Source organism: Rhea americana, unplaced genomic scaffold (assembly GCF_003343005.1).
Source record: "Rhea americana isolate MKP2758 unplaced genomic scaffold, rheAme1 scaffold_554, whole genome shotgun sequence".
Lineage (NCBI taxonomy): Eukaryota > Metazoa > Chordata > Aves > Rheiformes > Rheidae > Rhea > Rhea americana.
In genome coordinates, this window is record NW_028186706.1 from 117,495 (window position 1) to 129,224 (window position 11,730).

At 63.5% G+C, this 11,730-nt stretch overlaps 2 protein-coding genes across 2 annotated transcripts; one reads left to right on the top strand and one right to left on the bottom strand.

Annotated features, from left to right (window-relative positions):
• Positions 1–7: 7 nt before the first annotated feature.
• Positions 8–4,170, top strand: USP39 (ubiquitin specific peptidase 39). The gene is made up of 13 exons (XM_085318824.1): positions 8–61; positions 174–364; positions 475–569; positions 894–1,030; positions 1,456–1,608; positions 1,722–1,947; positions 2,115–2,192; positions 2,552–2,619; positions 2,723–2,911; positions 3,100–3,242; positions 3,545–3,680; positions 3,767–3,853; positions 3,978–4,170. The coding sequence occupies exons 1-13, from the start codon at positions 8–10 to the stop codon at positions 4,023–4,025; spliced, it is 1,605 nt and encodes a 534-aa protein (XP_085174950.1). The 3' UTR covers positions 4,026–4,170.
• A 386-nt stretch (positions 4,171–4,556) lies between these two features.
• Positions 4,557–8,671, bottom strand: SFTPB (surfactant protein B). The gene is given in 10 exon segments (XM_085318825.1): positions 4,557–4,592; positions 4,681–4,788; positions 5,633–5,890; positions 5,981–6,130; positions 6,237–6,245; positions 6,458–6,508; positions 6,750–6,875; positions 7,269–7,340; positions 8,051–8,172; positions 8,587–8,671. Coding segments are annotated over 10 exon segments (1,017 nt in total).
• Between the last annotated feature and the right edge of the window lie 3,059 nt (positions 8,672–11,730).

An 11,730-nucleotide genomic window follows, 5' to 3' on the forward strand; every position in this document is an offset into this window, starting at 1 on the left:
GGGGGCGATGCTGGGGAGCAGCGGGGGCACCTCTGGGGGTGTGCAGAGGGAAAAATCAAGGGTGAGGCTGGGTGACCTAGGTTGCGGGTACACAGGGGGATGCTGCTTTGTGGGGTGCTTTGTGCCACCCCGTGGGGTGCGGGGGTGCTTTCGGTGTCCCTGCGCCGGGTCAGCACCCGAGGAGGAGGCTGGGCAGGGAAGGCTGTGAATGGCGGAGGGGGGGTCCCGAACTCACTGCGTCTCGGGCCGAGGCTTCGTCCCCGTGCCRACAGGCCCGTGTGCTCCCTGCTGCAGTGCGCTATGGCCGCTTCGACCCCGAGGACCAGCGGAGCCGGCACTGCCCCTACCTCGACACCATCAACAAGTGAGCGGGGAGGGTCCGCAGCCCCTGGGAGGGCAGGCGGAGATGCGGCTCTTGGGGGTGGGGTGGGGGGCTGCCCTGCACGCCACTGCCCTCTCGCTCTCCCATTTTAGGAGCGTCCTGGATTTTGATTTTGAGAAGCTCTGCTCCATCTCACTGTCGCATATCAATGTCTATGCCTGCCTTGTGTGTGGGAAATACTTCCAGGGTGAGTCCTCGCTTGGGGGGCCAGGTCGCTGTGGGGCTCATGCTGGTGGGACACTGTCTGGGATAGGGACCCCGCGAGTTGGACTGGGAGTTGTTCCTCGCCCATCCCTGTGTGCTTGGGACTCCTCGAGCAATTCCCTTTGCGACGTGTGGCCCAGCGCGTTTATCCGTCCATGTCTACTCTGGAGCGCACGGGATCCCGCGCCCTGCGTAGCCTTGCTGGTTCCTTCGCGGTCAAAGTTTGAGCCCTCGGACAACTGGGCCGCGAGGTCTCGCATTCCCTTGCTCGCGGCCCGTATCCTTGATTCTTCCTCTCCCTCGACAGGCCGAGGGCTGAAGTCTCACGCCTACATTCACAGCGTGCAGTTCAGCCACCACGTCTTCCTCAACCTTCACACCCTCAAGTTTTACTGCCTCCCTGACAACTACGAGATCATTGACTCCTCGCTGGAGGACATCACGGTGCGGGGACCTTCCCGGCGAGGGGCTGAGGGACTGGGGAGGGCTGCTATGACCCTGCGATCAAGTGATTTGGTCCTCTGAGCCAGGCCAGAACSTGAGGACTTACATTCGCATCCCACCACGGCCGTTGGGCTTTGCAAGGCCCAGCAGCGATGGATAGCTCTTCATTGAGGTGTCTGAGAGTTTCTACTTGATTCCTGCTCGTGTAGAAGGCAGCAGGTCATGTGAAAGGATGGTTTCTTAAGTCTTCGTGATAGAGGCGTTCTAGTAGGACACGTAGATGTGTGTCTGCAGGAGAGTGGTGATGTCTCTGTCCTCGGAGGATTTCAGGCTGCGGTGCCACTGGGGGCCGCAGCAGCACCTGCAAGGGGGACCGGTTGCCTTAGGCTTCCTGGCCTGACGCTGTTTCTCCTCTGCCCTTTCAGTACGTGCTGAAACCTACCTTCACCAAGCAGCAGATCACCAACCTAGACAAGCAGGCCAAGCTCTCGCGGGCATACGATGGCACCACGTATCTCCCGGGCATCGTGGGGCTCAACAATATCAAGGCCAATGATTACGCCAATGCCGTGCTCCAGGTACGGGCACAGGGGTGGCTTTGGGCTTGCTCTGAGTGGAGGTGGAGAAAACCTGCTTCCCCCAGAGCTGGTGGGGAATGTGTCCCGGCTGATCGCCCCCTGTGTGTGTGCAGGCCCTCTCCAATGTCCCACCACTGAGGAATTATTTCTTGGAAGAAGACAACTATAAAAACATCAAGCGCCCGCCTGGGGACATCATGTTTCTGCTGGTACAGCGCTTTGGGGAGCTCATGCGGAAGCTGTGGAACCCACGCAACTTCAAGGCCCACGTCTCCCCCCACGAGATGCTGCAGGCTGTGGTGCTCTGCAGCAAGAAAAACTTCCAGATCACCAAGCAGGGTGAGGCGGAGGGGCGTCGCGGGGCGCCCCGTGCTGATGGGCAGTGCTCTCCCTGCCCTGGAGGTGGCCGAGGAGGGTTAGAGATCTCTCTGAGGTGCCGTGTGGAAGGGAAGGCTCCCTTGTGCTCTTGCTACGGTGCTACCACTGATTTATCATCTGGCTTACAGGTGATGGAGTTGACTTTCTCTCCTGGTTCTTGAATGCCTTGCACTCAGCCCTAGGCGGCACGAAGAAGAAGAAGAAGAGTGAGTAGAGGGTGCTGTGAGTTGAAGGCTGTTTTTATATGGCTGATTTTAACCTTGGTGCGGTCCCAAGCCACCCTAATGTCCCCTGGTGGCGCTTGTCACCTCTCCTGCTCTGTCCTAGCGTGACAGTGGCCACGGGAGGGGAGCAAAGAGCTGGCTGACGCCTTTGCAGCTTGTGGTCAGGCGCAAGGTCTGAGTCTTGTAGGGTGTCTGGCTAAAAGAAGGTTTTAGCCTCTCTCTTAGCCCTTTGTTGCTGTGTGTGAACACCCACACTGAGCCATCGTGGTGTTTTTGCACCCTGCTCTGCCTGAGATTTTCTCYTGGCCTCTCTGACAGCCTCTTTCTCCATGTATCTGCAGCCATCGTCACTGATGTCTTCCAGGGCTCCATGCGTATCTTCACCAAAAAGCTGCCGCACCCGGATCTGGTAAGTCTCTGCTGGGATGGCGATGGTGGAGGGAGACTTCCCTCGCTGACGTGGTCCATGGGGCCTGGGCTGTCCAGCCCCGCTCTGAGCCTGCCTCCCACAGCCAGCTGAGGAGAAGGCGCAGTTACTGCAGAACGCCGAGTACCAGGAGACCATGGTTGAGTCCACCTTCATGTACCTCACGCTGGACCTGCCCACCGCCCCGCTCTACAAGGATGAGAAGGAGCAGCTCATCATCCCCCAGGTCCCGCTCTTCAGCATCCTGGCCAAATTCAACGGTGTCACAGAGAAGGTGAGGCCTCGGTGCTTGCTGCCTGCCACCGCGAGGTGGCACCTGACTCTAATGGCCTCAGCTCTGTGTCCTGGCTCCAGCTCCCTGTCCCCTCGAGGCTCAGGGTGGGTGGACAGAAGACCCTTAAGTGAGCTCTCTGGGAGGCAAGAGCACCCTGCGCTGATGCCCGTCTCTCCCTTTATGGCCAGGAATATAAAACCTACAAGGAGAATTTCCTTAAGCGTTTTCAGCTCACCAAGCTGCCCCCCTACCTCATCTTTTGCATCAAGCGTTTCACCAAGAACAACTTCTTCGTGGAGAAAAACCCCACCATCGTCAACTTCCCCATCACGTAAGTATTGATAGGGATGCGCCCGGCCGGGGTTTTGCTGTGGATTGGAGCGTGGTGAGCCTGCGCAGCAGGCTCTGGGATGGCAGTGGCATTTGGGAGGTCCCTGATTGCCCTGCCTCAATTTCCCCGTGTGCTTTCCCTGCTGTTGATGGGTTTTGGAGGCCGGCCTGCCCGTGCGTGCCCTAGTGGGTATACTGGGCTTGTTTCTGGCTGGCTGCATCGTCCTGGGAGATGCCCAAAGCTGTGGGTGCCGCRGACACCCTGCTTTGGGGTGTGCGGGTACCCAATTCCATGCCCCACAGCAACGTGGACCTACGGGAATACCTGTCGGAGGAGGTGCAGGCTGTGCACACCAACACCACCTACGACCTCATCGCCAACATCGTGCACGATGGGAAACCCTCCGAAGGCTCCTACCGCATCCACGTGCTGCACCATGTGAGTGCCGCCACTGGGCATGGGGGCTGGTGGGTGCAGGGGGCTGGCTCCTGGCGTCACTCCCGTCCCCTCCTGTCCCCTCGCAGGGCACGGGGAAGTGGTACGAGCTGCAGGACCTGCAGGTGACAGACATCCTGCCCCAGATGATCACGCTCTCGGAGGCCTACATCCAGGTGAGCAGCCCCGGGGTGCCTCTCGCCCCTGAGGCATTACCCCGAGCGCTCAGGGTTGGCGTGGGGTAGAAGAAACCCCATCACTGGCTTTGCCACCCCTGCGGCCCCCTCTGCTCTTCCGCAGATCTGGAAGCGGCGCGAGGAGGATGAGACGAACCAGCAAGGCGCCTGAGCCCTACCCTGACGGCCCTCCCCTCGCCTGGCACCTTCTCCGCGGGCTGGCGGCAGTGCCTGGGGGCACCTGCTCTCCCTCCTGCCCTCTGTGCTGCCTAGTAAAGGACTCCTGGTGTATTTTTTTTTAAAAAAGTTTTCTGCCACATTTGGCTCTGTTCCTACTTCCACCCGGTGCTGGCTTCCCTCCCCACACCCTCACCGCACTCTTGGCTGGGAGCCCAGCGCCAGCCTGGGGCTGCTGGGAAGCYGGAGGGAGGGAAGCGTGTGGCGTTCGCAGCTTTTAAGGTAGAGGTGAGAAAAACCACTTGTGAGGAGCAGGGGGGAGGGAGAGAGTTCCCGGAAAGCTTCCTCCCCACCCTGAGCCTCAGTCGGCGCGGGGAAACCGAGGCAGAGGAGGGGCGCGCTCGCCCGGGACGCGGCACACACGCCGAGCCGCCTGGCCCTGGCATCCAAGCTTTATTTGCAGATTCCCTGCGCCCACCTTGGCCCTTGCGCCGGGCGGCCTCCCACGACGTCTCCTGCTGGCCGCTCACAYCCAGACGTGGGCCCGGCAGTGCTGCACGGCCTGGGAGAGAGGAGCGGGCAGGCGGGGGCTGGCTGCGGGTGCCGTGTCCCTGCCCTGCCACCGCCTCCTGTGTCCCCTCCGTACTCACCTGGCAGCGCTGGGCRGCTTCGGCGCTCGAGCACCAGTAAGCCGGGCCCAGGGTGCAGGGTCCCGGGCGCGGGGCCGGCTCTGGGGGCGCCTGGCACAGGCCAAGCTCCTGCCAGGGAGGGGTGACACRGCCACCTCAGCGTGGGCTGGCACCTCCCCAGGGCCATGATGTCCCTGGGGTGTGACAGTCCTTTGGGGTCCATCCTGCTGCGGCCGTGGCACCCATGGGGCTGGGACACTCTGTGGCACACCTAGGCGTGTCCCCTGGGGCTGGGACATCCTTCGGGGTCCCAGGATGTCCCTTGGGGCTGTGGCACACTGGGGCAAGTCCCATGGGCCCTGTGCCACCTTTGGGAGTCTTGGCATGTCTCTTGGGGCTGTGACATCTTGTGGCATGTCCCCTGGGGCTGTGACATCCTTCAGGGCCCTGCTATGTTCCCTGGGGCTGTGACACCCCTGGGGGCCTTGACACTTCCCTTGAGGCTGTGACACCCTGTGACATGTCTCCTGGGGCCATAATATCCCCAAGCATGTCATCTGGGGACATCTTTTGGGGCCTTGGCATGTCCCTTGGGGCTGGGGCACCTTATGGCATGTTCCTTGGGGCTGTGACATCCTTCGGGACCCTGCTGTGTTCCCTGGGGCTGTGACAGCCTTGGGGGCCTTTGCATATCCCTTGGGGCTGTGACACCCTGTGGCATGTCCCCTGGGGCCATAGCACCCCTGGGCACGTCCCTTGGGACTGGGGCACCTGTGGTACCTTGAGACTTGTCCCTCAGGCCTGTGACACCCTTGGGGGCCTTGGCTCATCCCTCGGGGCTGTGACACCCTGTGGCACCTTTCCTGGGGACATCCGTGGGGCTTGGCCCTCAGGCCGGTGACACCCTCGGTGACCCTGGCAGGTCCCAGGGGACCCCGGTGCCCGCATCCCCACCCCCGGGGCAGAGCCTTACCCAGCACGGGGCAGGGCCGTCCCGGCGGCGGCCCCCGCGAGCCGCAGCGGGCGCTCGGGTGCCAGCAGGTGCCGCCGGGACGTAGCCGTCCTCAGCGCGGCAGGAGAAGAGCGTGCTACAGAGCAGCCGAGGCCCCACCTTGCCCAGCAGCGCGTCGAGGAGGGTGATGGTGTAGCGTTCGGCCAGGCACTGGCAGGCGCCTGCCGCCGCCGCCGGCAGCACCCGGCACAGCCGTGCCACTGCCGTCGCCAGCGTCTCCTGCGGGGTGGGTGAGGTGGGTGAAGGGGCGTCTCCATTCCGCTGACCACCCGCCCCCAAACCCCGCTCCTCTTCCCGGCTGCCCCTCACCTTGGGGACGGTGGCTTCGGCGCGGGCCACAAAGGTGCGGCACAGCCAGCAGAGCGGCAGCGGCACGGGCAGGTCCTCGCTGGGGGCGCCCTGGGGACGGAAGGATCAGTGCCCACCATGAGCAAAGCCAGAGGGTGTGGGGGGAGACTGCTGCAGCATGGGAGCCCCCTCCCCACTGGTACTTGTGGGCCCACTGGTGTGGCGTTCACTCTGGGACCTAATGGTGGCACTGGCGGACAGCCAACTGCAGGCCCACCAAGATGCCCTACATATATCCGGCTGTGTGGATGCCCACGTAGATGCCCATGGAGGTGCCAATGTGATGCCCTGATCTTTGGCTCACATAGATGCCCACGTAGATGCCCAGATTTATGGCCGCGTAGGTGCCCATGAGCCGGCCAGCCCGGGAACGGCTCCTACCTGCAGGTGGATGCTGAGTCCCCCATCCCATGGCAGCACGACCGGCTCTGCAGTGGCCCCAGGCACGCTTGGGCACAGGTCCAGCTGGGCGCAGATGGCAGCAGGTTTCTGGGGCGAGAGGCAGGGTGAGGGGCACCCACACCCACCCGCACCAACCCCCTGTCCCAGATGCCTGGGTCCTTCCCACGCCGTTGGGAGTAATGAGGGTGGGGTGGAAGGTCTTGCATGCCCGGGTCCTCACCCCACAGTGGGGGCACCCCCTTGGCAGGGTGCCCCTGATCCCGCCCCCCACCTGGCCCCCTGCTGTGTGCCCGGCCGGCCATCACGGCACCCGTGGGTGCTCACTCACGAGGTGCCCCTCGAGGGAGGCGGTGAAGAGGCTGAAGTACTCGTGCACCAGGCGTTGGCAGGGGGGCACCATGGTGGGCACAGGCAGCGCTGTGCACTCCCGCTGCAGGAAGCCCTCCACGGCCACCTGGGTGCCGACACCCGTGCTGTCACACTGTGCCCACCCCAGCGATGCCCACCCCGTGCCCACTCCATCCCCAGCTGGTGCCCAGCATAGTGGTGCCTACTCCAGTGATGCCCACCCCATGCCCATGCCCACCCTGGCAATGCCCACCCCATGCCCATGCCCACCTATTGCCCACTCTAGGGATACCCACCTCATGTCCGTGTCTACCCTGGCAAGGACCACCCCATGTCCATGCCCACCCCAGTGATGCCCACCCCATGTCCATGCTCACTCCAGCAATGTCCACCCCATGCCCACCATGTGCACACCCCAGTGACGCCCACCCCATGCTCCTGCCCACCCATTGCCACCCTGTTGACACCCACCCTGTGCCCACCCCATGCCCGTGGGCACCTTGGCGGCCGACTCATTGGCCATGCGGGTGAGGAGCGAGACGATCTCCTGGCAGTCGGCGCACATATCCTCCTGGGGCAGGGGGATGGGCATGGGGTGGGGGAGCTAGGCTGGGTGCACTCCACATGGAGAAGGGGCATGGGGTATGGCCACCCAGAACTGGAGATGGGRCATGGGGCATGGTTATGGGGTATAGGGCATGTTTATGAGGTATGGGTGTGGGCCACAGTCATGGGGTATGAGATACGGGCCATGGTTATGGGGTATGGGTATGGGGTGGGGGACATGGGGTATGGGACATGGGACATAGTTATGCAGTATGAGTATGGGGTGTGGGATGTGGTTATGAGGTATAGGAATGGGATATGGGGTATGGACCATGGTTATGGCGTATGAGATGTGGGCCGTGGTTATGCGGTGGGGGATATGGGGTATGGGACATAGTTATGGAGTATGGAGTATATGTGTGGGGTGTGGGGCATGGCTATGGAGTAAGGGTATGGGGTGAGGGACATGGGGTATGGGCATGGAGTATGGTACACACAGTATGGTTATGGGGCATAGGTATGGGATACAGGGCATGAGTATGGGGTATGGTGATGGGGTGTGGGGCATGGGCTATGGGGTGTGGGTTATGGGGCACAGGTTAGGGGGTGAGGGGCATGGAGCATGTGACCTGTGCACAGGGCGTGGGCATTGGGTGTGGGGCTTGGGCATGGAGCACGTGGTGCGGGGCAGTTGCTGTGGGGTGCAGGGCAGTCACCATGGGGCGTGGGGCTCACCTTGGCACCGGGGGCCCAGCCGCGGCGGGCGCAGTGCCCCAGGGCCCCGCAGCGCAGCGCCGTCTCCCAGCTCTGGCACCAGGCGTGGGGCTGGACCCCACAGTGCCCCGGAGCCCCCAGCCCTGCCAGTACCATCAGCACCCGGCACCAGCGGGGGGGGGGGGGGGAGGAGGGGAGGTGTCTGAGCCTCCTCTCCCACCCCTTCCCCCCGCCAATGCTTGGGGTGCACCCATCTCAGGGGGGTGCACCCAACCCTGGTGACCGTCAGCCCTGCAGGACTGCACCCAGCTATGGGGGGCAGTGCAGTCAGCTGTGGGGTGCACCCATCTCGGGGGTTGCACCCAGCCCTGGTGACTGTCAGCTCTGCAGGGTTGCACCCAGCTATGGGGGGGCGGTGCATTCAGCTGTGGGGTGCACCCATCTCGGGGGTGCACCCAGCTGTGGGGTGCACCCAGCTGTGGAGGGAGGGGGCTGCACCCAGCTGCGGGGTGCAGCTGGCGGTGGGGTGCACCCGGCTTGGGGCCGGGGGGCCCTACCTGGGCTGGCGCAGAGCAGGGCGAGGAGCAGGGCGAGTGCCCGCGGTGGCAGCGGCAGCGGCGGTGGTGGCGGCGGTGGGGCCATGGTGGCGGCAGCCTGCCGGGGCCGGGGCCGCGGGGGCTCTTATAGCCCCGGCAGGGACGCGGCCGTCACCGGCTGGGCCCCTGCCAGCGCCTGTGGGCACATGGGCGCCGCGGGGACGCCGGGCTGGGCTGCCACCCGCTGGGTCCCTCGGGTGCTGGGTCCCCGTGCCCTTCAGTGCCCCCCCATCCTCCTGCGCCCCTCGGTGCCCTCTGTGACCCTACGCCCCTCGACATCCCCCTCGACATCTCCGTGTCCCCCCTGAGTGTCCCATCCCACTGGCGGGTGCAAGGTCCGGCTCCTGCAGCACCAAAGCTTTACTGAGGGGTGGTCGGCATGGGACAGCATGGGGACAGCACTGGAGGGGACACAGGATCCTGCTGGCACCTGGGGGTGGGGTGGGGAGAGAGGCTGAGCTGGGGAGCTGCTGGTGGCACCGTGTCCCTGTGTCCCCATCCCCATAGGCACTGAGTCCCCACCCCTGCTGTGTCCCTGTCCCCATGGACACCATGTCCCTGTGCCCCCATGTCCTCATCTTCATTGGTACTGTGGTGGTGTCCCCTGCCCCCCCCCCAGCCCACCCCTGTCCCTGTCCATGTGCCCCCGACCCCAACGGGCACTGTGCCCCCCCCCATACCCCCATGTTCCTGTCCCCATGTCCCTGACCCCCATGGGCATCATGCTCTCATGTCCCCCACACCCCATGGGCACCATGTCCCCATGCCAGTGACCCCCATGGGCACCATGTCCCTGTGCCCCCCCCTGTGTCCCCATGTCCCTGTGCCCATGCCTTCATGTCCCCATACCCCATGGGCACTATGTCCCCATCTCCCTGTCCCCCTGCTCCTCAGCTCCCCCATGCCTCCATGTGCCCACGCCCCATGGACACCCATGTCCTTGTGTCCCTGTCCGCACGCTCCCAAGCCCCTGACCCAGTGTCCCCATCTCCCACAGTCACCATGTCCCCATGCCTGCAGCACCCATGGGTGCGGGCGCATTCCTGGGTAGCCGCCCCACCCGGGGGGGGCCCTTTGAAGAGGCCGCCGGCGCTGCCAAGCCCTCGACTTGAGAGCCCTTGTGGTGGCCACGGCTGGGCACAAGGGCCCTTCACGCAGGGGTGGGGCTGCCCGGATACCTGGGCTCCCCAGCTGGGGGGCTGGGAACGAGAGAGAAGGGCCTCACCTGGGGTCAGGGCCAGCACCAGCAGAGGGTGGTGCAGATGCTGGCAGGCGCCTCATCCGGCACCAGCCCTGCCTCGATGGGCTCCAGGTAGCGGCTCACCAGGTGGTGGCAGGGCTTGGACATCCATGGCAGCGTGGAGCACACCACGCGGGTCGCCTGCGTCACCTGGGTCTGCGCCAGCATGGCACGGCACGGAAGCGGCACCACCTCGCACAGCCTTGCAGGAGCTGGTGTGGCATTGCATGGCTTTGCACAGCGGGCACTGCCTTGCACAGATCCACACGGCCTCGCAGGGTGGGCAGCACCTCGTGCAGCCTTGCACAAGCTCTCACTGCCTTGCAGAGTGGGCCCCACCTTGCACAGGCTTGCAGGAGCTCACACAGCCTCGCAGGGTGGGCACTGCCTCGTACAATCTTGCAAGAACTGGCACAGCCTCACCTGGCTTTGCACACCAGACATAACCTTGCACGGCCCTGTCCACCTCCCTGCACCCTCTGCCCCCCATGAAACTCCTCTGCCCTCCTTGCACCCCATTGGATCCTGCTGCCATCTCTGCCCCCCGCAGCACCTCTCTGCCCTCTATCGCATCGCTCTGCTCCCATTGCACCCTTCTGCCCCCTCAGCCCTCACGATACCCTGTTGAACCGCACAGCACCCTTTTGCTCCCCATTTAACCTCTCTGACCCTATGACTCCCATTGCACCCCTCTGACCCTCATTGCACTCTCCTCCAGACTTTTGACCCCTATGCCACCCCTCTGTTCCCCATGGCACCCCTCAGGCCCCATTCCACCCCGCTGCCCACAATGGCTCCATTTAAACCCTCTCCTTCTATGGCACCCCTCTGCCCCCCATGGCACTCCTCTTCTCCCTTTGCACCSTATTGCATCCCTTCATCCCCTCTGCCCCACACAGTAACTCTCTGACCCCAATAGCACCCCATGGCACTCTTCTGCCCTGTCTGCACCCCATGGCACCCTAGTCCACTCCATTCCACCCTTCTGACCCCCATATCACCCCATTGCATGACCTCTGCCCCCACAGCAACACATTGCACCATCCTGCCCCCCACTTCACCCCTCTGTCCCAATTGTCTGCCACAGAATGTCTCTGCCCCCACTGCACCTTGCTGCCCCCTCTGCCCTCCATGGCACACCATTGCACCCCTATGCCCTCCATAGCATCCCCTTACACCCCTTAATTCACTCTGCCCCACAATGCCTGCCTCAGTCCCCTCTGCTCCCCATAGCAGCTCTGTGCTCACTCTGCCCTCACTGTACTCTGTCCTATCTGCCCCACATTGCAGACCTTTTCTCACATTGCCAGCAAAGACTCCCAGGATTCCTCACAGGCTCCACAAGCATAGCAAGGCCCAGCTACTCTGCTTGGTAAGCCCATCTCAGGTACAGCTCCCTACTGCACGCACTGCCCAGGAAAGGACTCCTTCGGCCTTTCCATGCAGACCCTGCGTGCAGAGTCTTTGCAGGGTCAGAAGTTGCCCCACAAAGTGACCCAGAGCAGAAGGGCTGCAGAGCCCTTCGGGCTGTCCTTGAGCCTGTGGCTTGAGGGTTATGACATGGTCTCAGAGTGCCCAACTCCCCATGCTGCCCACCAGGACACAAGCTCAGGGACTGCCTCCCTGCCCACACCCACGTGGGACCTGCAGTGTACATGGGCACACAGTGGGCTCTGTACACACCCTGTAGTGTGTATGCACCCGCTGAACGGCATGTGCTGTCGGTGGGCACACTGTGGGGCGTAGATGTGTCCCATGGCCTGTACACACAGCCTGTGGTGGGGAGGTGCACAGCACACTGTGCATGGACATTACCCTCTTCTGTCACTAACAATCACTCTGGGATTGCACGTGGGGTTCACAGC